The sequence below is a fragment of the Lepidothrix coronata genome, unplaced genomic scaffold, assembly GCF_001604755.1.
Source record: "Lepidothrix coronata isolate B3197 unplaced genomic scaffold, Lepidothrix_coronata-1.0 Scaffold5, whole genome shotgun sequence".
In the NCBI taxonomy this organism is placed as follows: Eukaryota; Metazoa; Chordata; class Aves; order Passeriformes; family Pipridae; genus Lepidothrix; species Lepidothrix coronata.
Window position 1 is genome coordinate 8,313,810 of NW_016690185.1, and position 26,601 is coordinate 8,340,410.

Genomic DNA, 26,601 nt, shown 5'->3' on the forward strand with positions numbered 1-26,601 from the left:
GAACAGTGGTGAACAGTTCTCATTTACTACTCATTTACTACTTGATCTCAAAAGATGATATTTTTTAAGTGAATGAAGTTGTGACACATAAACTAATTCAGTTAATCCACAGTGTACCATAAACTTAGTAAACAATCAGCTGTCATTTAATGAAACTTAATCAAGAAACAATCTGCTCACTCTTTCTTTTTTTTTTTTTTTTGTGTGCGGTGTTCGCATTGTTGTTATTTTAATTATTATTGTTAATAATTATCAGTATTATTCTCTTTCTTTTATTTCTATTATTCTTCACATTTTCATGAAGCTCATCTATTCACCATTCCAGTTAGTGAAATTTTTGGAATGGTATCAGGGAAACTCCTTAGTCTTTCTATCTAAATTTACCACTAAATTGCCTTCTAATATTAGCATAAATATTATTTTTGTCAAAACATGCCATTCTGCCTATGGGTTGGGCTAGAGTACTGTATTTTGACATAATGTCCAAACATCAGTTAAGGGAAATCTACTAGTGGAATTCTGAAATTATTACTACTGATACTCTTAGAAAGACAGTTTGTCTAGTGTCTGATCTATCTGTTTGTAATGGTATTGCTTGAAAACAGTAATCATCAGCCCGAGATTGTCCCTTAAGTAATTTTTTAAATTATTTATCTAGAATCTTGGGGAACAGCTTATACTTCAGCTGATGTTTGTGACAGTGGAAGGAGGTAAACTAGAGTCATTGTCAGGAGAACCAGGTCAAAAAGTTGTGTTCATTTGGTTACTGACAGAATAGCTGGGATAGAGGGAAGAGGAAAAAATCAAAATGCAAGGAAAGGTGGAAGTAAAGAGATAGGAGTAGGCTAAAGGATGGTGTTGTAAGTGGAAACAATGTAGCTATGTCATAAACCTGTCACTTATTTTCAGCACCGATACCCTAGAACATTATAGCATTTGCTGTTGTATATAACAAAGTGATTTGTGTTTCTCCTTCTGCAAACATATCATCCTAGTGAACAGTACAGTACCTTAGTAGAATTGCCCATGAGAATGTTTTAGCTAACTGAATATAACTTTGTAAACAGTGAGAAATGCAGCTTTCATTAAAACAAGAAGGTGAAACATTGCAAACTCATTTCATTTTATGGCTAACAACTATTTTTTAACTCAGGGTAATTATCTTGACTATGGGAAGGGGAAATACACTCATATTCATAGTTTTCTGGTTTGTTCTAATCTATTTATGCTTTTATTTTTAATCATAGGTTTCTGTGCTCGAGAGGCAGATATTTGACTTCCTTGGTTATCAGTGGGCACCTATCCTGGCAAATTTTATACATATTATTGTAGTCATACTTGGCTTATTTGGAACCATCCAGTATAGACCTCGTTACATAACAGGAGTAAGTACTGAATTTCATTTGCTTATTCTGATGTGCATGTATAAAACAAACAAACAAAACAGCGCTCCAAATTGTATTGCTCATAAAGCAAATAGAAATCTCATCTTGGATTAATTTTCTTCTGTAACATTTTATATTAACTTATGCTTTTGGGACATGTGCAACACAACTGGTAACTACCTACAAAAGCTGAAAGTCAATATGATCCTTAACTGCATGACAATACAAACTTTCAAGAAGTAGAGTCAGTTTAAGAAATTACAATATCCTCACTATTAGAGGAATTTAGAGCTAGAGTAAATGCTAGCCATAACTTTCCTATATACATTGGACTTCCTCAACAGAGCCATGATTTATTATAGTTACTCATTATTGTTATTAACCATTGTTGTTAGAGTGCCTATCTGTTATCTATATGCCTCCTAGAAGTTATAGTCCAACCTGAAAATGAAATGTGATGGTACGGTAAGAAATAATGAACTGAGGTCTCCAATATGAAAGTAAGAATTTGGACCTTAATTAATATTTTTTATCCATTTCTTTCCTTATTCAGCTACCTCTCATACAAAGACTTAGTATGCCTGTACTCGGGCACAATGCAGTATTAATTTAATCCTCATTTCATTCTCTGACTTTATGGGGGTTTTGCCATTTGTAGTTCTATAAAGAAAGAATAACAGCAACTTTTAAAGCCATCATTCAGAACACCTTCTGTTAGAAATAGATTTATATAACAATATTACTGTCAAAATCAACTATTAATTCACTTAAAGGTTGTATACATTTCAGAGACAGACAAGAGTTGAAAAGATTTTCCCATACATAACCATATTTTCATGTCAGATGAAAATTAGGAAATCTTAGAACAATAGAATGATTTGGGTTGAAAGGGAGCTTAAAGATTGTCTGGTTCCAGCCCAGCAGGGACGCCTGCCACTAGACCAAGTTGCTCTAAGCCCCATCCAACCTGGTCTAAAACACTTCCAAGAATGAAGCATCCACCACTTCTTTGGGCAACATGTTTCAGGTTCTCACCAGACTACAGTAAAGAATTTTTCCTAGTATCTAATCCAAACCTATTCTCTTTCAGTTTAAAGCCATTACCCCTTGTCTCCAGTAACTCCACTGAATCTGCACCTACTTCTGCAAAGTCTGTTTCTTCTTATCTGTTTCCTCATATACCAGCAGTTACTCAGAATATAGAAAGATTTCACTTGTATTCTCTGTTACCATCCATATTGCATTACTTTGATGATAAGAGAAGTACATTAATATTTTTGTCTGTGTTTCTATCTCTGTGATCTCCTATATGCAGAAAATGTGTGTCCACATGTGCAATGTCTTTATGCATGCACAAAATTTAATGTATTCCAAAAAATTTACCATCAATATTGAAAAATATATTGCAAGCCTTAAATATTTCATGTTTCCTTCAAGTTACGACACTGGAGTCATGAGAATGTGAACTAGAGTTTTCTTCCATTTCTGGTACTTTGACGAGTACTAAAAACTTGAAAATAAATATCCAAAATTCAAATATCAGTTAAAGAAAAAGGGTTAAATGTTCCATCCCAAGACTATTCTGTGGCATAAAACTGATCGTGAATGTAAAATGCATAGCTGAACTAAACAAGTTAGATTTAAATGACCTACTACTATGATAAGTGCATTGTGAATGAGGAGGAATACCAGCCTTATAAATTGAGATCATTTGCGTAAGTTTCTGGATGATGTGGTTTGTGCAACACTGTTCTATTAATTTTCATATAAATCTTTCCCAGAACTCACCTTCACTGTGTAACCCATCTGGCTTTGTGCGTTTGCCTCTCTGCATCCTTTTGGTGAATTGGATAGAACCAATCTAAGATCAAATTGTTTTTCTTGCTCGGAGTTTATAATAGACACTTGAATCTGCCATTTATCACAGACTGCTTAGATAAAAAAACACTGATGAAATTTTTATCCTTTATTTAGTTGGATAAACAGAGGAGTGCTTTAATTTTTTTCATTTTTATTGCGGTTCTCTTTGGTCATTGAAGGGAGAGAGAAGGGAACTGCACCCTTTTATTTAGTTGTGTTGGGCCCAGAATAAATCAGTGGTGTCATCTGATATCAGGAATAAAGTTATGAGTTCAAAGGCAACAAGAAAGACAACAACCTATAAGCCTGCAAGGGTGTAGCTATGAGGTTTTCAGGAGAGTGTGTGTAAATACTCAGAGTTCAATAGATTCTGCAAGGGTCAATCTATCTTGAGTGACTCTACAGAACCCTTAATCCAGTCACATTAGTACCTCAAGTCTAGCTTGCTTCAACAAGACTACAGAAAATTTCCTTTTTACTGTACATGCTTCATAAAGGATATCACAAAAATATTTTCCAGTGGAAGTGAATTATAGGTTAAAGAGAACAGGGAGATTTTAAGGTGAGGTTTAAAGAAATGATTCAGTGGCTTAGGGAGAAGAGGAAATAAATTTCAGACAGATGGAACACCACAACTGAAAGTGTCTCCTTGAACTTTCAAGAATGTCAGGGAAGTTTAGAAGTGGATGAGGGAAAAAGGTGACTGTGTCTTCTCAGGCACTGGAATATAGTTCAAACTACATGGGGTTCAGTAGTTGTGGTGGACAAAGAGGACAGGAAATTAAAGTCTAATATCATGAAAGTGCTTAATCTTAATACAGATTCAGAAAGAACACATTGATTTTTGATTGTAAACTTAAGCCATAAGCCAATAAATGAGGAATTGATGCAGGAGGTGAAACATCTGTTCTGAGGGTGGGAATAAGTCTTTTCAAAGGTATCTTTTCAAAAGATTATAATTAAGCCATTTTTTGGTGAAAACAATTATGACAAAAGGACTGCTTAACAGCACTAATCTGAAACAGAGAATGAGGATTCCAGTAGGAACAAGGATTATCCAGGGTAACAACTATGATGTAAATGTGGTGGCTTTTAGCATTAAAGTGCCTGAGAGGTAATACCAATGCAAGTTTTTAAGGGTTCTGGAAAGAAGCAAAGCACTTCACCTGGATAGGGCTCCACCTGGAGGCTCAGTTTCTCCCCATTTCTTCTATAGAGGGATTACAGCTATGTTGATATGCTGAGTGCATATTCCATATTCTACTATGGATTATTAGTCACCTGACTAATCTAGTGACCTTCTACAATGGAGTGACTGCATCAGTAGACAGGGGAAGAACTATGGATCTAATCTATCTAGACTTCTGTAAGGCTTGTGATGTGGTCCCCCACAACATTCTGCCTACTAAATTGGAGGAGTGGGTTAGATGGATAAGGAAGTGGCTGGATAGCTTTACCCAGAGAATGAAGTGGGTGGCTCAGTGTCATATTGGAAATCAGTAACAGGTGGTACTGGGATCAATAGTATTTAATATCTGATTTCCAATATAACATTGAGCCACCCACTTTACTAGACAGTAAGACTGAATACACTCTCAACAAGTTTGCAGATGACACCAAGCTGACTGATGCACTTGATTAACTGGAAGAAACAGATGTCGTCCAGAGGGACCTGGACACCACTGAACCCATGTGAACCTCATGAAGTTCAATAAGGTCAAGTGCAGGGTCCTGCCCCTTGGTCAGAGCAATCCTCGATATCAGTACAGATGAATGGATGAATGGATTGAGAGCAGCCCTACAGAGGACTTGTGGGTACCGGTGAACAAAATTAAACATAAGCCAGCAATGTGCGCTTACAGCCCCAAAAGCCAATTATACCCTGGGCTGCATAAAAAGAAGCATGAGCAGCAGAAAGAGGAAAGTGATTCTCCCCCTATACTAAACTCTTCTGAGACACCACCTGGATCACTATGTCCAGCTCTGTTGCCCACAGTACAAGAAAGACATGGACCTGTTAGAGCAGGTTCGGAGGAGGGCCATGAAAACAGTCAATGGGATGGAACATCTCTCCTATGAAGACAATCTGAGAGAGTTGGAGTTGATCAGCCTGTAGAAGAGAAGGCTCTGGGAACACCTTATGGCAGCCTTTCAATATATAAGGGGGACTAATAAGAAAGACAGAGGTCCTTTTACCAGGGCCTGTACTGACAGGACAAGGAACAATAGGTTTAAGCTGAAAAGGGTAGGTTTACATTGAACATAAAGAAGAAAATATTTACAATGAGAATGGCAAGACACTGGAATAGATCTACCAGAGTAGCTGGGGATGCCCCATCCTTGGAAATATTCAAGACCAGATTGGATGGGGCTTTGAGGAACCTAATCTAATGAAAAAGATTTTTGCCCATGGCAGGGGACTAAATGACCTTTAAAGGTCCCTTCCAGCCTTGTACCTGGTAACATTAAGTCTGGGAGAAAAGAATAGATTATTACTGGTACATGATATGCATTAAAAAAAAAAAAAAAAAAAGAGAAAGAGGCAATTACCTTATGTCTGAGCATCATCAGTCTGCCAAACCATTAGGCACTTGAGAGTATAGCTGAGTTAATCCATATCTTTTTAAAGTCTAGACATTTTCAATCTCTCAACACACCTAGGGGGATCTACTTAATGCCCTATATAAAAAGTAGCCCTGACTCTACCAAATCTGTTTTGGAGTATTTCAGTTGTATATTGTAGTCACAGAATCACAGAATCAACTGGGTTGGAAAAGACCTCAGAGATCATCAAGTGCAACCGCTTCATCCAACACTACCATGGTTACTAGACCATGGCACTAAGTGCCACATCCAGTCTCATCTTAAAAACCTCCAGGGACAGTGAATCCACCACCTCCCTGGGCAGCCCATTCCAATGTCTGATTACTCTCTCTGTAAAAAATTTCTTCCTAATATTTAACCTAAACCTCCTCTGGCATAGCTTAAGACCATTTTAATTGGTAATTTATTATCTTCCATTTTTATAAATGTTTAAAATAGGATGTGAAAATGTGTGGCAGTTCATCTGTCCTATGTACATACCAGGGGACTTTTAAACAACTGTAATCATGCCATAGAAAATTGTGAAGCCAAACCATGCTCTCTGAGCTACCTTTCTGAATTTTAAAGATAGTAAGACAGTCTGCAAATAGTGAATGATTTGGCCAGCATTTTTGGTGAGAAAACATTTCAGAAGGCTGTTTTGCTAAATCTTGTTAAGAGAACTAATATTCAGGTAAACAGATACTTGTAATGAAAGAAAAGGATGCTTATGCTTAACACATAAGTGAGTTCTTGGATTAATTCACCTTATTGACCTAATTCAATTTATTTTCTAGATAATTGCTTTATTTAAAATAAGAAAGTGTGTGTACTCAAACTCAGTAAAGAAATTGTTAAAAAATATATTTTCACAGAACCACAGAATGGGTCAGGTTGAAAGGGACCAGAGTGGGATATGGTCCAACTTTCCTGCTCAAGCAGGGTCATCCTTGAGCATATTACACAGGATTGCATCCAGACAGTTCTTGAACATCTCCAGTGAGGGAGTCTCCATGACCGCTCAGGGCAATTTGTTCCTGTGTCTGATCACTCACGCAGTAAAGAAGTCCTTCCTCATATTTTACTTCTGCTTCCTCTATAGCTGTTGGGAGAAAAACTTATATGTAAACCTATTTAATAAAAAGGATGATGAAATTAAATTGAATGGTCATTGTACATTCTCATCAGATTGCAAGACACAAAGTTTCTGAAGAAGTTAGACTCCTATCTGAGCCTGCTCTCTCTTTTCTTAGGAAGCACTTTTGTATCCATTTTGTGACAAACCATTCAATGTTTCAGTTTAATTGTACTTATGTGATGATTTACTGTATTACAAATAAAATGTAGACATTTATTTATAGAAGGAGGCACACAGTCACACACACTACTTCTGTGCTTTACACAACTTTTCAGAGAAAATGATAATTTGGGAATATAAGCAATAATTTTCTGCATAATCATTTTGAGCTAAGGCCCAATAATCTTATAAGTACAATTAAGTAAATGACCTTGAACATTTTAGTAGCAGTACTGTCTGTTGGTTGTCACAGGAGACTCTGAATCAGGATACTGATTCTGTTTCAAAATGTGCCATTGGCAAAATGTTTTGTTTGTTCAAGTTTACTCAAGCACACATAATGATAGTCTTCAGTTTGTTCCTTCTTTCAGTGGTTTTTCATGGATAATAATGAATGTGAATGTTTTTTCTGTAGTTCAGAGAATTATAGAACCATAGAATATGCTGAGTTGGAAGGGACCCCCAAGGATCATTGAGTCCAATTTCTGGCCCTGCAAAGGACATCCCAAGAATCACACCATGTGTCTGAGAGTGGTGTCCAAATGCTTCTTGAACTCAGACAGGCTTGGTGCTGTGACCGCTTCCCTGGGGAGCCTGTTCCAGTGGTCAGCCACCCTCTGTGTGAAAAACTTTGCCTGATATCCAACCTAAACCTCCCCTGACTCAGCTTCAAACCGTTTCCCTGAGTCCTGTCATTGGTCATGAAGTGAAGAGATTGATACCTGCCCCTCCACTTCTCTTTGTGAGGATGTTGAAGACTGCAATGAGATCTCTGCTAGGTCTCCTCTTCTCCGGACTGAACAGACCAAGTGACCTCAGCCACTCCTCATACAGCTTCCTCTCCAGACCCTTCACCATCCTCCTCGCCCTCCTTTGGATACTCTCTAATATTTTAATGCCTTTTTTATATTGTGGTGCCCAAAACTGCACACAATATTCAAGGTGAGGCCACACCAGTGCAGAGCAGAGTGGGACAATCACCTCCTTCAACTGGCTGGCAATGCTTTACCTGATGCCCCCGAGGACATGATTGGCCCTCCTGGTTGTCAGGGCGCACTGATGGCCCATATTCAACTTGGCACCGACCAAGACCTGTCATGGGTAGACCTTGGCCGGATTCTAGGCACCCACTAGAGTCACTCTGAGCTGGGAGAGGTCACACAGGCAAGACAAACTCAATGTGGGGTTAATACTAAAATTTATTACTAACAGGATAAGATCTAAAGAGTGAGAAATAAAACAGTCTTAAACACACTTTCTACCCACCCCTCCTTCCTTCAATGTTCTCCCTCCTCACCCCACAGCAGTGCAGGGGGACAAATCCATCCCTCAGGCAACAGGTCTTCCAAATCTACTATCCTGTAGGTCACTCTTCCATGGGCTGCAGGGGGACAGCCTGTTCCACCACGGTTCTCACCATGGGTTACGGGGGGGCGCACAGCTCTGAGTCCTTCCCCTGCTCCATGGGGTAACAGTCCTTGACGGACCTTTCCAACATGGGTCCATCCCTCAGGCACTAGTTCTTCCATATCTACTGTCCCGAGTATCACTTCTCCCTGAGGTGCAAGGGGGAGTCTCTGCACCCTGATAGTCCTTCCTAGGATACAGCCCGTTGTAGGGTGAGCTGTACTGATGTGGATCCCCCACAGGGCCATGAGTCCTACCCAGGAATAACCTGCTCCCGCGTGGATTTTCCTCTCCACGGGCCACAAGTTTCTTGAAGGACTCCTCTCCATCCTGGGCGTTCCATGGGGGTAAGGCCTTCTTCCATGCATCCATCTGCTCCAGCGTAGGCTCGGCTGAAACGCGTCGGGCCACCCCGGCCCTGACCCAGCTCGACTCAGTCGAAGGGGAAGGGAGGGCAGTGCCTGCCAGCAGGGGCCACTGGCCTAGCCCATGGGGTACCCCCCCCAACCCCACCCCTTGCAGTTCACCTTGAGGGCTTTGGCGCTGTCGGTGCTGTTTGGCTCCTCAGGCAGGACAGGCTCCAGCATGGGCTGCTCATGAAGCGGGCCCAGGGTCTGCAGGGCCGCTCTCTGTGGGGCCGCACGCCCTGGCCCCAGCCCTGGCCCCAGCTGCCCCTTCGCAGGGGCTGCCACTTGGCTCGACCAGCACTGCCAAGAGCAGCATGGGCAGCTTGTGGGGTGGGCCTGGGGGGCTGTGGGGCCACTCTCCACAGGGCTGCATGCCCTGGCCCCAGTCGCCCCTTTGCAGGGGCCACCATTGCCTGCTCCAGGCTAGGTGCCGAGAAGCCTGAGCCAGGCTGCTGCTGTGCCACTCCCTCACCCCCTGTGGCGGGGGAGACGGCAGAGCCACCCAGGAGCTTCAGTTAGTTCTCCCCTGGCTCAAAAATTTTTCTACGCAACTTATTCTTAAATATGTTATCACTGAGGCATGATTATTGGCTTTCCCTTAGCCAGCAGCAGGAAGCCCCTCCTGTGACCAGATATCATTGGCTTCACTGGGGGGGAAACTTCTAGCAGCTTCTAACTGAAGCCACCCTTTGTAGCCCCCCCTGCTACCAAAAAACCCAACCACCTCAACTCACGACAGACCCCCAAGGCCCTTTCCACAGTGCTGCTCTCCAGCACTGCTCTCCAGCATCTCCTTCCCAATTTGTACATACATCCAGGGTTGCCCCATCCCAGGTACAGAATCTGGCACTTGCCCTTGTTAAACTTTATTTAGTTGGTGATTGCCCATCTCTCTCATTAGCTGAGGTCTCCCTGCAGGGCCTTCCTGCCCTTGAAGGGGTTGACAGCTCCTTCCAATTTGATGTCTGCAGCAAACTTGCTTAGTATTCCTTTGAGCACTGCATCCAAGTCACTTCTGAAGATGTTGAAGAGAACTGGGCCAAGAATGGAGCTGTGTGGAACCTCACTAGTGACCGAATGCAGCCTGATCTTACCCCATTCACTATAACTCTTTGTGCCTGACCCATGAGCCAATTGCTCACCCACTGCATGATGTGTTTATCTAGCTGTGTGCTAAACATTTTGTCCAGTAGGATACTGTGAGAGACAGCATCAAAAGCTTTACTAAGTCCAAAAAGATTACATCTACTGGCTTTCCTAGATCATCTAGATGGGTTACCCTGTCATAGAAGGGACTAACTACCTCCTTTCAGGTAGTTGTAGAAAGTGATGAGGTGTCCTCTAAGCCTCCACTTCTCCAGGCTAAACAACCCCAGATCCCTCAGCCTCTCTTCGTAGGACTTGTGTTCGAGTCCTTTCACCAGTCTTGTTGCTCTTCTCTGGACCTGCTCCAGCACCTCAATGTCCTTCCTGAACTGAGGGGCCCAGAACTGGACCCAGTACTCCAGGTGTGGCCTCACCAGCGCTGAGTACAGGGGAAGAATCACTTCCCTGGTCCTGTTGGCCACACTGTTTCTGATCCAGGTCAGGATGCCACTGGCTTTCTTGGCCACCTGGGCACACTGCTGGCTCATGTTCAGCTTCCTGTCAATGCAGCCTCCCAGGTCCGTTTCTGCCTGGCTGCTCTCCAGCCACTCTGTCCCCAGCCTGTAGCACTTCAATGGGTTGTTGTGGCCAAAGTGCAGGACTCGGCACTTGGCCTTGTTCAACCTCATCCCGTTGGAATCAACCCATCTCTCCAGCCTTTCCAGGTCCCTCTGCAGAGCCCTCTTGTCTTCCAGCAGATCAACATGCCCCCCCAACTTGGTGTCATCTGCAAATTTGCTAATGGTACACTCATCCAAATGTTCAGGTCAAATTTAGACAAAATAGTTCCTCAGTACTAACTCATTTTATTCTCGGCTCTGTTGATTAAAAATTAGTCATGTAGAGAGTTTGAAAGAAAATCAGGCGAGTTTGTTAAAACATAATTATATCCAAGTCATACAGTGACTACAATATCAGTGGTCATGATGCCTCAGGAAATATCAAGAAAAAAAAATTTTTACTAATCCTCATCTTAGGGAAATATTATAGAATGATAGAATCATTAAGGTTGGAAAAGACCTCTAATATCATTGATTCCAACCATTTACCTAACACTGAACCATCTCCTAAAGCACCACATCTACATGTTTTTTGAACACTTCCAGGGATGAGGGATTAGAATATTGTTCATAGTTTAGAATCCCCATAAACTCAAAAAGGAGACAAAGGAGAAACATCACACTCATATAGCTAGTTAGTAGACATGGTTAACTAAAATAAACATCTCTGTGAGAGGTTGTGTCTGATGAAGTAAACTAAGAAATAAAATTGCTAAAAATATAATGCAGCATAGGATTGTATAGAAGTAAGAAAAAGCTTTGAAGTTCAAAGTGCATGACCAAGTGTTTGAGGACAAACAAAAAAAGTACAGACTAAAAATAGAAAACTTAAACGACCAGTAGTAAATTTTGCAGAGCCATGTTTGGAACACTCTTAAAACTCCAAATCATAATATGAATTAAGAATATTACAGTGCTAGAGAATCCACCTCCACCCTGAACCTCAAATTTCATTCATGATTTAATTTTTGTTATGCCAGATAAATTGATGCTAGATGAAACACTAGTATTTTATGGTATAATATTTACTGCACAGAGGCATTTTCTTGAAATGCTTTTCATGCCATGAATAGCAACATGAATTCTCTGTAGCATTTTCCATGGTAAGTATTCAATATTTTTAACATTCTTTTCATTACAGAATTTATACTAAATATTTTGCTTGAGGAATGTTTCCTGTTTGTCATAGCTCATCTTCTTAAAAAGTATCCTTTATTCTGGTCACCTTTACAGTAGTTCTCTTTCAGATCTCGTCGGGGTTTTCTGAAATATCTCCATGTTCAGAAATACCTGGAGCAAGAGCATCTTATTACAACTTTTTCTCTTAAAAATTGTTATAAAACATTACTGATACAATTTGGATGACACGGAAGAGTAGAGTTTGTGATTCTTTTTATAGTCTGTCTTTTCACTACTGATGCTACCTCCATAGAATGACCTTTGTAAACTTTGCTAACTGCTATTTTATTGGAGGGTTTTTCTCACCTCTAGCAGATGCTGTGAAAAATCAGTAGGGATGTAAGCAGAAGACTGCCCTTTGGACTTTAAACAACATATGTTGAAAGGGATTTTGTTTCACAGGGAGATATGCTGTTTAATAGAGTGCTTTTGTTGCTGTTGTGATGAAAGATTAGATTTTAGTATGTTGTGGATTTAAATGTGGTTTCATTTTTATTTAAAAGGACAGACTGAGTAGTTACTTTAGTAACTGAATCTAGCCTGCTTTAGGGTAGGGCTGGGAATTTGAAGGGAGCAGGAGTTACTCAGTAGCCTGATGGTCAGTGTCATAGCTCTAGGAGTTCGAGTACTCCAAATTTTGAGTCTAATGCCTTACACACATACAGAACTTAATCAAGGAAAGGTTTAAGTATTCCACTGGTCAAAGCCCAATTCCTTCTTTATGTTTATCATCAGTTAGTTTATAAATTAAATAAAAGTTTAAAACAGAGGGTCTTCTTTTTTACCTGATAATCAGTCCAGAAAGTTAGTCTAGGCTTTGATGACACTGGGCTTTTGACTTCTCCTTTTAGAAATATTTTGACAACTTGCAAAAGATCTCAGTGGATTTCACGTTCTTAAACCCTGGAGATTCAGCTGAGTCTTGGGCAAATATGTCTGAGAATCACTTCCAGTAAAGTATTACACAGAGTACATCTGTCTTGACTGTATGGAAGTAGATGAAAGAAGACATTCTACAGTAAATTTCTCTGCATTTTCTGCCCCTTTTTGGGTCTTGATTTTAATATTCTAATACTATTTAGAATAAAGTAATTTTTTTCTGATTGTCTGGGTAAAGTTTGACTACTTTCATCTTCTCTCTTCACTGGGACATATTTAGGTGTGAGGCATTGAGGTACAAAGAATAATCTAAAAGATATTATGAAAAGGAAATTTCTTCTTTAAAAAGTGTAAAATATTCTGTCAAGATTAAAGAGTATCCAGACAGTTAGTCTGCCAGCTCTAAGAAAGCACAATAGAAAAAAAAAAACAAACAAAACCCTGTTGATCAGAGAACTAGTCAAGACATAAAAAGGAATCCCAGATAAGAGATCCTTAGTCTATGACTCTCCTAAGTTTTGTGTAGGACATTATTTTCTCAGAAGTCCCCTACTGTCAGAAAACAGAGTTCTAAAGAGAAAAAGTGTACTAGCCCTCTGGATGTTTAATTTAGATAATTAAGGAGAAACTGCCAGACTCCAAGAGACTTCTTAAATAGTAAACATTTTGAAAACACAATAGACTCTTCTCACTTATTTGAGCAAGAGATCTATTATGTTCTTAGAACCACCGATTCCTGAAAATTAATTCGATATGTTTTCAGAAAATATGGCAAAAGACACTCTGGACAAGACTCCAGGATAGAATTTACTTCAGTAAGCGTTCTGCTTGGAGTTTTGTTTTCTTTCAGACTGAAATGGATTTTCGTTAATTTTCAGAGATTTTTTTTTAAATTTTCCATTATAAGAAGTCCATTTAAAGATACTAAGCTAATACTGTTTTTAAAGTGATATATTTGTTGAGTATTAGAAGATGAAAGATTATAATTTCATGATATAATTAAGTACAGCATTGATTTCCAGGAAATATTATGCAGAACCTGTTCAGTGCATGAAACTGTCTGATATTTTTAATTTAAATCCTCAATTATTAGTCTCATAACAGGTTTGACTGGTGTAGAATTCAGCTATATTCATCCTTTCCCAGTGCTTTTATCCTCTTTGAATGAATTGTATTCATGTTTAAAAAGTAGCCATTCAAAATGTCTCTCCCTCATCCATTTCACAGAAAAGGAAGATGGTTTTCTGGGGAATGTGCACTGAGGAGTACAGTTCCATGTACAGTTGTTATTAATATATAACAAATATTTTATTTTCATTCAAACCAGATAACTCAGCCTGGAAAGAAACCAAAACATGAAGTTTCTCTACATTTCATTTTCTCTTTCTTTGGAATAAATCCTCTGGTCTGTTACCATAATGACGAGTGGGTTTTATTCCACAGTGGGTTTTGTGGTTTGTTTTTTTGGGGGTTGGGTTTTTTTCTTTTTATAAGAACTAGTAGCTCTTTCTGTTAAAATAATGTCTAATTGGCACTTTTTTAGTTGAAATACTCTAAAGATCATGGAGAATGAATGACTTAGCTTATGAAGTCTTTAGACAGATACTTAAAGGAAGAGATTAGAGACAAAATCCTCGGTGTTTGCTACCGCTACCTAAACTGCGGTGGAAAGCATTAAAATTCTCTCAAGCACCCAGGAGCTCTGGCCAGCTAGAGATGATTAAAAATCAAGCAAGGTAATGTTTCCACTGCTCTGAGATGACCTCTGCAGTTCAGTGCTAAATGTTTTTCTGTATCTAGAGTAATCAGATTTCTTTATATTTCCCATACTTGCTCCTATACTTCTTACTGTGGATTTTCCCAGTGTTTATTTAGTATTTTTTCCTAGTTGGCATATATCAATTACTGCTGACATATGCTTGTCTAAGAGATCATAGATCTATCTTTTTATCTCGTATGCCATTACAGCATGCTTTCACAAAGTTATCTGTTCGCTTCAGAGTTTTAATGTCTCTGTCCTCGTGCCACACTACTGAGGTAGGAAAGTATTCCCCCTGCACTGCTCTACACCATGGGAACTGAAAAACTAAATCTGAGACGTTTTCTCAGTATCAGAGGAAAGACTGAGACAGATCAGCATGCAGACCCATTTTTCTCATTACAAGCCAGTGTTTTGTCCAATGCATCCTGCAAACAAAAAAATGCCTCAAATTCTCTATAAAGTCTAGGAATAAAGATTTGAATCACAGCTACCTAACAGTGTAGCTTCTCTTCAATAAGAAAAAAAAAATGATAAAACAGTCTTTGGAAAGTATCTCTCTGTCCCAGCTGGCAACTAAGTCCTATAAAGCCAAATGCTCCCTCCCCCCTGCTGGGATGGGGCAGAGAACTAGAAGGGTAGAGGTGAGAAAATTCATGGGTTGAGATAAAGACAGTTAATAGATAAAATCTGCATATGCAAGCAAAGAAAAATGAGGAATTCATTCACTGCTTCCTAAAGGCAGGCAGGAGCTCAGCCATCCTCAGGAAAGCAGAGCTCCATCACGCCTAACAGTTATTTGGGAAGACAAATGCTATCACTCGGAACATCCCCATCTTCCTCCCTCTTTCTACCACTTTATATACTGAGCATGATGTCATATGGTATGGAATATTCCTGTGATCAGTTGGGATCAGCTGTACTGGCTGTGTCCTCTCCCAACTTCTTGTGCGCACCCAGCCTCCTCACTGGTGGGTTGTGAGAAGCAGAAAAGGCCTTGACAGGGTGCAAGCACTGTTCAGCAACAAGAACATCTTTAGCTTATGAACGCTCTTTTCAGCTACAACCCAAAACATAGCTCCATACCAGCCGCTGTGAAGAAAACAGCCAAAACCAGCACATTCTTTCAGCAAGGGAAAAGTTTGCTGGTGCCTGAAGCTTTCTTAGTGATAACTCAGTGGCTACTGTGACCCATAGTTGTGCTCCTTCCAATAAGAGATTAATTTATTTTAATTAACAGCTTATAGCACAATGAAATATACATTAGAAAAGAACAGGAAACATTACCTCTAGTCCAGACTACCTGTCCAAATCTCACATTCCACTGCTGCTTCTTCTTTGCAACAGGCTACACGTTCAGGGCTTGATCTGGAGTACTGTCATGTAGCAACAACTCTGCTCCTCCTCCTCTTTCTTTTCCAGCTCCTTCTGTAGTTCTGTCTATGTCTCCCTCTATTCTCTTCACCTTAATTCAGCCACCAATCTCTACATATATATTTAAAATGGCATTGTATGGCATGTAGCTAAAATGAAGTTGTCCACTTTAAATTAAATGAAGTCTGCACAACATTACTTACCAGTACTGTACTGAAATCAAGTTCTTGTTTTGGCCAACTGATTAAGTTCACATAGTCTCATAATTCAAGTGAAGTAAACTTTAGTCATAGTCGTTTTATATCTTCACAAAGGATGACCAGACAGTACCTGGAGTCCATCCTTATATTTTTTTCCCAGAGTTTTTTTTTCTAGGAATTATGACTTTCTTTTTTGTGAGCTTCATTGTCACCCTGAGGTTATGCTTTAAGAAAGGTGCATTGAGAATCACACAAAGCTATAGTACTCTATTCATTTAAGAATCTCCATTTCCAATTTTGAGAGAAGATGGAGATGATTTTCTTTAGTTATATTCCAAATGTGGGGTTTTTTTTCCTTCTGAACAACGATCTACATTAAAATAATTTGTAAATCTTGTCACAAATCTCCATTTCAGAACTTCAAAGATGTTTTTCTCTTCCCATCTGTACTTACCTTTTAAAAATTTTAATGTTTTCATTATGTTTTTCAACTCCTGAAGCTCCACAAGAAACAGAGCACTGTACTTTTTTCAAGCTTCGCCTGTTGCTGTGAGCACCATTACCAGTAAAGATACAGTTTCTGAATTACACTGAATGGCAAGATAAACAATGAGTACAGTTGTAAAATGCACTACTAAATATGTTCCAAAATTTCCATTGCTCCCTATTTCTATAATTTAGCTGTCAAGGGCACTATTTATTTGCTGTTTGTTCTATGGGTTATTATGTATATTAGGCATAAATGTTAATGCTACATACATTCATGTTGGTTAGATCATAGTGAAGTAGCATTTTATGTGATGTGAACTCAGCAGGTATGATTTGAATTATAAATGCCTCTAAGGACAGAATTTTGCATATCAATATAAATTTTACTTCTAAACAAGTCTAGTAAAGTAACATTGTAGTTTTACAAGTGAATGCTATGATTCCCTCCATACCAATTTGAGCTACCAATGGTGCTGCTGCTCAATTTGGTTTCTAGCTGTAATTTCTTAGCTATTTACATTCATAGTGTTTGTTAGATTCCTACTTATTTATTATATTAAGCTGTGCAGCTGTTTTAATTGATTTCAGTATCAATTTTGGGTGAATGAAACATAACCAATTTTAGTTTTCATGCTGCTTTTGTCAGCCATTAAGCCACTTAAAGATTCTGTTCTGCTTTTGCTCTGAGACCAATGAGTGGTTTTGCTTTTCTTTACTTTATGGTTTACAAAAAAAAGTTAATATTTAGCTGATGAGTTTACTGTCCAACCAGAAAAATGAAGAACTCATCAAAAATAGTTACAAAAGTTTTCAAGTTTATTAAATCACCATCTTTTGGAAGATCATAGATGTTGGTCCTTGGACAAAAACTTTTTTTAAAGGATAGCATTCTGTAATTAATGCATAAACAAGTAAAATTATTGCAGCCATGTGTTCTTTGTTAAATAGTTTGAATTGATTATGCATATGAAAATAATTAATTTTAAGTTGATATCATTTAGTTTAGCAGTTTGCTGTTAATCAGTTTGGCTTTTTTAGTCAAGATCTAAAGTAATCTTAAAAATTCTACTATAATGACTAAATACCAAAAAGTTATTCATAGACTGTGCCACTATCACTCTGCTTATTTAATTTTGTATCTGCCTGAAGAGCAAATTTCTGTTTGAAATTTAGTGCTGAAACAAGTGTGTCACTGATTTTATTTATAAATTTGGTTTTACCTACCCACTATTTCTACTTTCTCTGAAACAAGAACTGTTTTGTCTTTAGTCTTGCTGAAATACATATTCATAGATTTGAAATGGGTTTAGTGATATAAATGATACAAAGGTTATGGGTTCTACACCTCTAATCGGGCTAGTTAAGCAAATTTTGGATTTCATCTTCATGTGCTTGATTCTGTAAAAAATTAAGATCCAATTTCAGTCTTGAAAGACTTACCCTTGTAATAACTTTAATTACTACCAATATTAGTGGTTTTGCCTGCATGTCTTAGGTTGATTGACAGTGCCTTTTTCTCATAAAGATGTCATTGTTAAATTCACAGAAGTATAGACATGATGTGAATAAGCACACTTTTGTGATACGTGTCTGTTTCTAAGATATTTTACTGTTTCTGTGTGACAAGGCTCTTTGACATAACTTTATGACACTGACTTTTTACCATTTGCTATTTGAGTTCTAACATAACTGATTCTAAAAATGGTCAGTTTTATTTATGGCCACAAAAAATTCTGAAAATGGGCACTGATCAACAGCTTGGATTTCAGCTCAGATGCAGATAAGACCACAAATAAACAAAGCATCATATGTTTTTCCAGATACCTAAACGTGATATTTAGGTCTATTCAGTATACTGCACAGGAATTAGATTTACCACAGAAATTCAGGAATCAATATTTTAATTTAGTAGGTGCAATCTCTAATCAAAGTGCAAAAATGTATAATGTAAAAAAGAAAACCAAAATGGAAATAAAATCCAGCCCACTCTGCACTTACAGCAAGTCACAGGAAAGTCTTAGGGTTTAAAAAAAAGGAATTCACATGTTGACTAAAAAGCCCTAGATGGACTGACATTAGAAAAGGCATACACTGTTCGCAGCTGTAAATAAACAACTCCACTCTCGAGAATTTACTTATAAAAGTGCAGTACTACACTACTTGTTAAGAAAAATTGTCAATATATGAATGTTAAACATATATATTTAATTTTTGTTTCGTAAGCCTGATGTGAAAAATAGGAAATAATGTAACTAGAGATTATGTAAAGTTAAATAATACGGCTGTAATATCTGAAGCACAGCCACTGACATCCGTTTAGAACTGGAAGGTAAAGTCTGTATGTTAGATGACATCAAACGCAGCAAAATGATCATGAAATGAGGTAAAGAAATTTTGATCCTTCTATGCTGTGATTTGCACTCCATTGCACTTTAAAAGATGGGCATAATAGGAGGATTCTTGCACAAACCATACCACTGAGAGTTTGTAGAAACTAAAAAGCTCTGATTAAGTCGGATTAGTGTTGGGTATGTTCATGCATGACAATGACTCGAAATTTTAAATACAATGTTGCCTTCCCCATAAGACTAGCGCTCATTTCACTGGTAGGAGAAGCAATGGGACTCTCAGATTTATCCCTTCCTGTCATCTGGGAAACAGAGGTGCCAAGTAAGTGCTGGCATTGAAAATCATGAGGATTGAAACACATTGAAATCTGTGAGGATTTTTTTTGTTGTCTTTAGAAGAGTTTGTGTCACCAAAGTGATCCCAAAACTAAAATTTTCTTGTCTTGAATGTAAACAAAATAGAATATGGACTTAATCACACTGTATTATTCTTGGCCTTGTTTCTCTATAGAAAACCTTCATTTAGTAGTTACAAAAATTAATGAATGTTCTCACCATTCACATAACTTAGGAGCCTGTATTAGATCTTGTGCTCCTTAATGTATGCTGTGTCTGGGCAGTAATTAGATGCACTGCCATCTGTGGTCTCCTGGACTTCGCTGTGGTGCAAATTATTTACTCAGTTCTCATTCTCAAAAATGGAGTCTGCACAGTTCTGCTGCCCGTGCTCTGTTTAACCTATCTGTAAAAATTATCCTTCCGAGGTTCAGCTCTCTGAGCTTTTTGTGTCTTCAGTTCTTCTACATTTCTTTTAATCCTCATATGAGCCTTCATGTCTCTCTCGGACTCTCTTACTAGATATACCACACAAAACAAGTTCCTAGAATAAAGGATAGCATCTTTCAGCACTTTCTGTTGTTGCATTCGGGAAATAAAAGTTTTCAGTCCTATCTCTACAAGCAAAATGAGATAGCCACTTTTTTTATTCCTTTTTTGAGTTGTTTTTTTTTGTTTTGTTTTGATTTTTTTTTTAATTTTTGTTTTGATTTGTCTGTCTCCATGGCATAATTACTACTTCCTAAGGCTCGCATATTCCCTGCTAATTCAAGTCCTGTTTAGATAGGGTGGTGTACATGTTGAACTTGACTGACTCCAGTATCTGAATATTGTCTTATACATATATATTCCAGACAAACCATTAGACTCTGTAATTTTCACATTTATGTCATTAAAACTGTGCTGATGAGATGAGCTGCAAAATATTGTCCTAGTGATGAGAGATGTGAAGTGCTCCTGTCACAGACTCCAAGGGAGTTAAGGATACATTAGAGAACAGTATGTTGTACTGACAGTATTTTTGAATTAAAAAGCACTATGTTTGACTGATACTATTTTTTAATTAGTTGCTTAATAGTACCTAAGTATTTTCCCATTATTTGAATGGCAGAATGTTTCAGTATGTTTCTTTGCTTTCAAAACACTTAATTCAGATGTCCCCTAGCAGCTTTGATATCTAGCAACTATCCAGGTTTAGCACAATCAATTTGACCGCTTGCTTTTGCTACAAGTAAGGTAGATTTTCACAGAAACTGGCATTTATTTGCATTAATGATTAGGATTTGCTTAGATTAGTCTGTCTCTCTGTGAAATCCAACTAGAGACAGGAATGCTTCAAGATGCAGATGACTGCTAATTGAACCATGAGTTTAACTTATGACAAAAACAAAGTAGCTCACACTCACTAGAATTTTTCATTTGGCTTGTTGCTATTGCTAGAAGTCTGATTTTATTACTGTTTAAATTGGACACAGTAATATATTTGTTTTGGGAATGAATTACTTTCTACCAAGATAATTCAAATCTAGCTATGTGGGGAGGCTAGTAGGTGAAAGTAGAAAGTAGACCATTCAGCTGAGATATGAGGGAATAAGATTTAAGGCTCTATAGGCTCTGAATTGCTCCTATACTTCCTAGGCTGGTGCTGTATTAAAAGGCTGTTTTCTTGATGACCTCTATTTAGTTATCTTGTTAAGTAATTTGAGTTTAGTTTGTTGGGGATTTTTTTTACTCCAAAACAACTTAAAAAAACCCCTAAAATGTCAAATCTCATTTTGTCTAATGGGAAAGGGTGGTTTTAGCCCAGCTACGGTGTTAAGTAGCCTGTGGGGGATTTTTTTCTGTTTTGAGTTCTTAGACTAGGTAACTATAACATTTGATGCTTCCCATTTCATTTAAATGTATCGAAGTGGTCACAGTCAGATCCTGCCATTACTTGAATGGGAGGACAGTTTCCATTTCTTTACAATGTAACCTTTATGATGAGGGAGTACAAAAATCAGAGAAATGTAAGCCCTCTCCCTGTAGGGATTGACTCTCAATGAATAATCTATCATCTGTCTCTCCATCTTTTTTATGTAATCTATTTGAAGCTCCGTGGTGAGCAGTGAGTGCTGAATGTCAATGACAGCTGCGTTAAGACAGCCAGGAATATTCATTAATATGTTTGTGAGTAGTTTGCTGTTTCATTTCCCTGATACTTGGAACCATTTCTACTCACTTATAAAGAAACATTTACACTTAGAAATGTTTCTTGAGAACTTAAATATGGAAATTAGTAGTTTAGTAGGATACTATTTGTTTACATCAATCTTCAAAGGCCTAGTGCCCATTAGAACTAGTTAACTGATCAGCCTATCGTAGAAAAGGATTGCTATTTTCTTAGCAGACAACACATAAAGTAGTAATACAATACTATCATTGTATCACTGTTTTAATATCTTGGGGCCAAATGAACAAATGTTTCCTTAAAACTGGGTGAATTTCTCCTGAGGGAGGAATCTTCTTTTATACTCCAGTGGGGTTCCTGCCCTCCATAGCAAACACTTTGTCTCATTACGCTAAGACACATGGTCTCATTGTGTGGTGGGGGGAAAACAGTTTTCCCCCTGCAGTTGTAAAATGGTAAAACCCCAGGGGGTGGTGCCCCCTGGAAGTTTTGAAGTTTTGTCCAATGGGTGCTTCTGCGAAATGTAAACATACCACAAGCAAATGGAAGAGAAGGTTAGTTGTAGTTTGGTAGTAGAAGAAGTGGCCATGTTGTGAAAGCCACGAGGAGAAACAGCAGCAGGCCCACTGGGGGCTGGGCCCCCCCAGCCCCCAGCGGGGGCTGCAGGGACCTGGAACAGCATAAAGCTAGGCTAGATGCCTGCAGCTGAGAGCTAAGAAAGTTTTCTTCACTGTGATTGAGCAGGGACAGAGCAGCAGCAGAGACGCAGCATCCAGAGACTGTGGCTAAAAGCCAACAGATAAGAACTGAACCAGAGAAGCAGCAGAAACAGCATGCAACTGAGTAAGGAAGACACCGAGTTGTCTCAGAAAGCCGAGAGAGCAGCAGGGAGAGAGGAAGATGGGGTAAGAACTGGAATAAAACCCCATACCCCTCTGAGACCTCCAAGAAAGGAGGGAGATGGACTCCTATTAAGGAGAGGAGCCTTGGAGTGCTGCAGCACCAAAGAGAGAAGACCTGAGAAGCTCAAAGACTTCCTGAAGCTGGACCAGGACGGAGAAGGAATGCGGGGGGGTTGACCTTGTCCCCCCTCACTGCTGCTGACAAGCCTGGCAGGCTGAGACAGAGCACAGGAGCTCTGGTAGAACTCTTGAGGCAAAGGCTTTCAACTGAATACTGCCCAAGATGTTCTGACTCAGGGGTGAACCCCCCTGAGGAAGGGACTTTCACGAAGATGCCCCTGCATTTTGTGATATGCCTGTGATGAAGCGAGTTTTGTCCCTGCTGGCAGTCCACAGGTGAGGCCTTCGCTTGGAGTCGAAGGAGAGCCAAGAGGAGTGAAAGGAGACCCCATTGTGTCTTGAAGACCCTTGTTTGGAGACGATGGGCCAAGGGGCTTGGAGACCCCCTTGTGTGTATTGAAAAGAGATCCAGCTACAATAATCCAGTTACGGCTGCTGCATAGAGACAGACAGACCTGCTGCCTTAGAGACATTGCTGCTCTGAAGAAGGGATCTGTTCTTCTTCCCTCCTGCGTTTTTATTTGGAGGGGAGAAGAGAAGAGATCTGATCCATTGTAAATACTTATGTCAGGGTAGAAATAGTTGAGATTGTGTGTATAATGTATTATAATATTTATGTGTAATGTATTATAATATTTATTTGTACAGTCATTGTAATATATTCCCTTTCCCCCATTCTGAGTCTCGTGTTTTGTCTGGAAAAAACACATCTTATACTAGGTTCAGATGGGGGAGGGGACTTTGACTAGGGAATTAGATTTTTTTGAGGCTCTCAAACCATGACATTTTGTCAAGATGGTGATCAGTTAAAGGTTGGACTCAATGATCTTGGAGGTCTTTTCCAACCTAAATCAGTCTGTACTGCAATGATAATAGAGCCATGCTGAGTTCTGTCTTAATAAATCTCCCTTTGAAGCTCGAATGCACTGGTTTCAGTTATGCTTCTAATTACATGCGCCAAAACTAAGAAAACTATATGACAAGGGGACATTCAGAAGGTTAAGGCATACAATGAATATGCTCTACTACAGTGAAAACTGATCCTCACCCTTATAAGGCTTCCCTGCTGTAAAATCTCTGTGAGAAGGAGCACGGTAAGTGAATGGGGAATGATATTGTTAAGAGTTTAACTATTTGAAGTTTTCCTGAGCTAGACATGAAATATTTATATCTTCCAGAAGGAGAAATGCTATAATCCATTCCTCCTGAAAGGTTTTAAGTCAATAGTTGTGTGCATGCTGTGGTTGTCATCAGTGAAAATGGAAAGCTTTTAATATACATAGCATATAACAGTTGTAATTGAAATTCTATTTCTTTCCTTTAACTAATCCAGAGAATAAACAACATCTTAAACAATAAATAGTTGCATTTTGATGAACTACTTATTTTAAAATGCTTCTCCAATAGCAAGTTTTCTTTTGCTTTTTGTATAATTCTATATATCCTTCTAGAATAAGCACATGTCCAAAAATTTGCCCTGCTTTTACCAAATGAGGAAAGTTTTGTTATAATTAAATTATATATGACCTCAATTTTATTCTAATAAAAATTACATCCCATAAAATGCCATACATAACTGAATATTAACTTCTAACTTTTTCTCAAAAAATTTAAGGACCCTTTTGGAAGAAAAAAATGAGTACGGAATATCACTATTTTGTTACTTTGTACGGTCCTTAGCAAGTATCGCAAGTATTGTGACAAGGTACTAAGAATCTTAAAAGTAAAAAAAGGTTAATGTTGATGCTAACACTACATCTAATTAGAAGATTTTCATTTCACTCATTCATTAAAGTCATTGAGCTACCTGTTCTTTGATTTTCTATGAATAGGCAGTTGTGTGGAGTCATGAAATGCTTGCTGAAGTGAACAAAGATATTTGAACAACTCAGAAATCAATCCTACATACACCTAGGTGCATTTTTTAACTTTTCATATATATCAGTAAAACACTGAACTTAACAGGACTACTTAGGTATACAATAAGTATGACTGCATTTGGGGAACTGCGGTTATAAACTCTGATTGACAATATGATTGACTGAAAAGAGAATTTCCACTGGAATTTAATATAGACCTAGCACAAGATAGAAAAAAAACAACTTCTCTTTTTAATTTAAATCAAATTTAAATGCAAATCTACAATGTGAAAGAGTTTTCTTGCCTACTGAGCTTTTTAATCCTCATAAACAGAATGATGACTTTTCATTTCATATCTATGGAGAATGTGCACTTGCAGCAGGAATTTTGAGGATATCTTACCAAACAAATATATCTGGTCAATCTTGCAAAAACACTTTTGTAAATATACGACATATCAAATGCATTTACATTGCTCCCCATGTCTTCCTTTCCTGGGAGTATTCTCATAAATGACCTTCAGAAGCATGAAACTTGAAGACTGAGAGACAAAAAATCCCCATGATTATAATCATGTGCATTTGAATATTAGTTGAAGTTGAAAGCAAATCCTGCATTCATGTATAATATTCTTAGCTTACTGTATTGATTGTTCATGTAAGTAAAGCAGCTGTGCTTTTATGTGATTTCTGAAACAGCCTGAAGGACAGAAATACATACTTTCTTTGCCACAACTAGACAAAGTATCAAAGTATTGCTGTTAAGTTTAGTATCTAGTAGATAATGCATCAAGAAGTTTTCTTGTGTGATGTCGGGAGTCAAACTTTGAGTAATAATGTATTTACATAAATACTTTTGATTAATTGTGAAGTAAAAAGGTCAAGTTTCCAAAATTTTATTTCTATGCATTTACATTTTTAAAAGGCTTTTATGGGCATTATCACCTACTTAGGAAAGTAATAAATTATACAGTCTATGGAAAATTGCAGACTAATTTCACACCTTTTAGTTTAACCAAGCTTTCTTGTCAGAATGCTGGGGTTTGAATTATCACCCAGTAAAATGCATGGCCTGTAAAGTTGCTGCTGTTAATATCATTATTAGTCAATTTTTTTACAGTGAATTCTAAGAGCTAACCAAGAAGGTGTTCTGTTGTGCTAAACAGTGTACAAATACAGCAATAGTGGGATAAGATGGTAACTTGGAGAAAAAAGTTAAAAAGTGAGAGAACATAGCAATCACAGAGACAAAGACAAGAGTAAAGATGAAAGGGAAGACATTTGTGTTTTATGTCAGACATACACCAGGCTGCCATTTTGAAAGGAATCCCCCATTAAGATCTAAAGACCATGCACTGGTGAGACTGGACTTTTGCTATGGTGTCCTATGAGTGTCAAACTCTCTGGAGAGGCTGGGAATGGGAGCATCACCCCATGCACACCCTCAGCATGCTTGAAAGGAAATGCTGGAACAGAAGAGAAAAGCACTGACATTCAGAGGCTCAGCACAGGGAAGTCTAGTTGTAACTGCAGAAAGGTCTCAGAGGCCGATGCTCCCTCTCTGGCTTCTTTCTGTGACTGTTAAGGCAGGGGAGTCCCTATGAAGTTTTATCTCATTTCCCTGGGGAACAGAGAGGAATCACTGTGACTCTGTCCAGTGTCTGCTGTTTGAATGCTGCCAGGGTACAATTATTATGGAAGAGTTTATTATCTTAAAAATAAGAGCTTGAAGATAAGCATCTTTTCAGCTTTGTCTCCTTTTCTAATAAGATGACACATTAGATGCCATACAAGTTATTAAATGTCTAGCCTGTATCAGATACAGGATGTCACAAAGAGATCACACAGTTATCACAGGCCAGCAGACATAAGGATTTAAAATCCTTCTCTGGATTATAACCCTGGTGTAAACACATGGGAAGCTATTGCTTTCAGTGGAACTTAACTGAATGTGCTAGCAAAGAATTTCTTGTTAAGGGCTAAAAGAAGCACTTACAGGATACATTTTTTTCCTCCATGGTAAATGAAAAGGAATAACAACACCACCACAAAATTAGCAGCATAACTGTGAGAGTACTTGTATTAGAGTCTGAAAATAATCAGTATCTATTTTGTCAACACCTTCCTCCCTTTGAAAGATCTAGTGATATTGCAGATGCAGAATTTAGTTCAGGACTTGTTTTTTGTTACATGAATTTAATTATCATGGAAATAGGCAACTTGATAGCACTAAAAATTCTCATGTTTTTATCCACTGAACAGACAGGAACATACTGTAATTGACATCTGTGGTAGCATCTGGCTTATAACCTGACAGGTACCTCATCCTAGGCCAACAGGT

At 38.4% G+C, this 26,601-nt stretch overlaps 1 protein-coding gene across 2 annotated transcripts in view; it reads left to right on the forward strand.

Moving 5' to 3' along the window:
- The window catches only part of NKAIN2 (Na+/K+ transporting ATPase interacting 2), a 546,586-nt gene that overhangs the window by 250,525 nt on the left and 269,460 nt on the right, over window positions 1-26,601 (forward strand). For both annotated transcript variants that reach the window (XR_001877144.1, XM_017829635.1), the window contains exon 2: window positions 1,248-1,385. Coding sequence is in view for 1 of the 2 variants with exons in the window: in XM_017829635.1 (XP_017685124.1) it covers window positions 1,248-1,385 (138 nt within the window). In the remaining variant the exon portion in view is untranslated. The remainder of the gene's footprint in view (window positions 1-1,247; window positions 1,386-26,601) is intronic.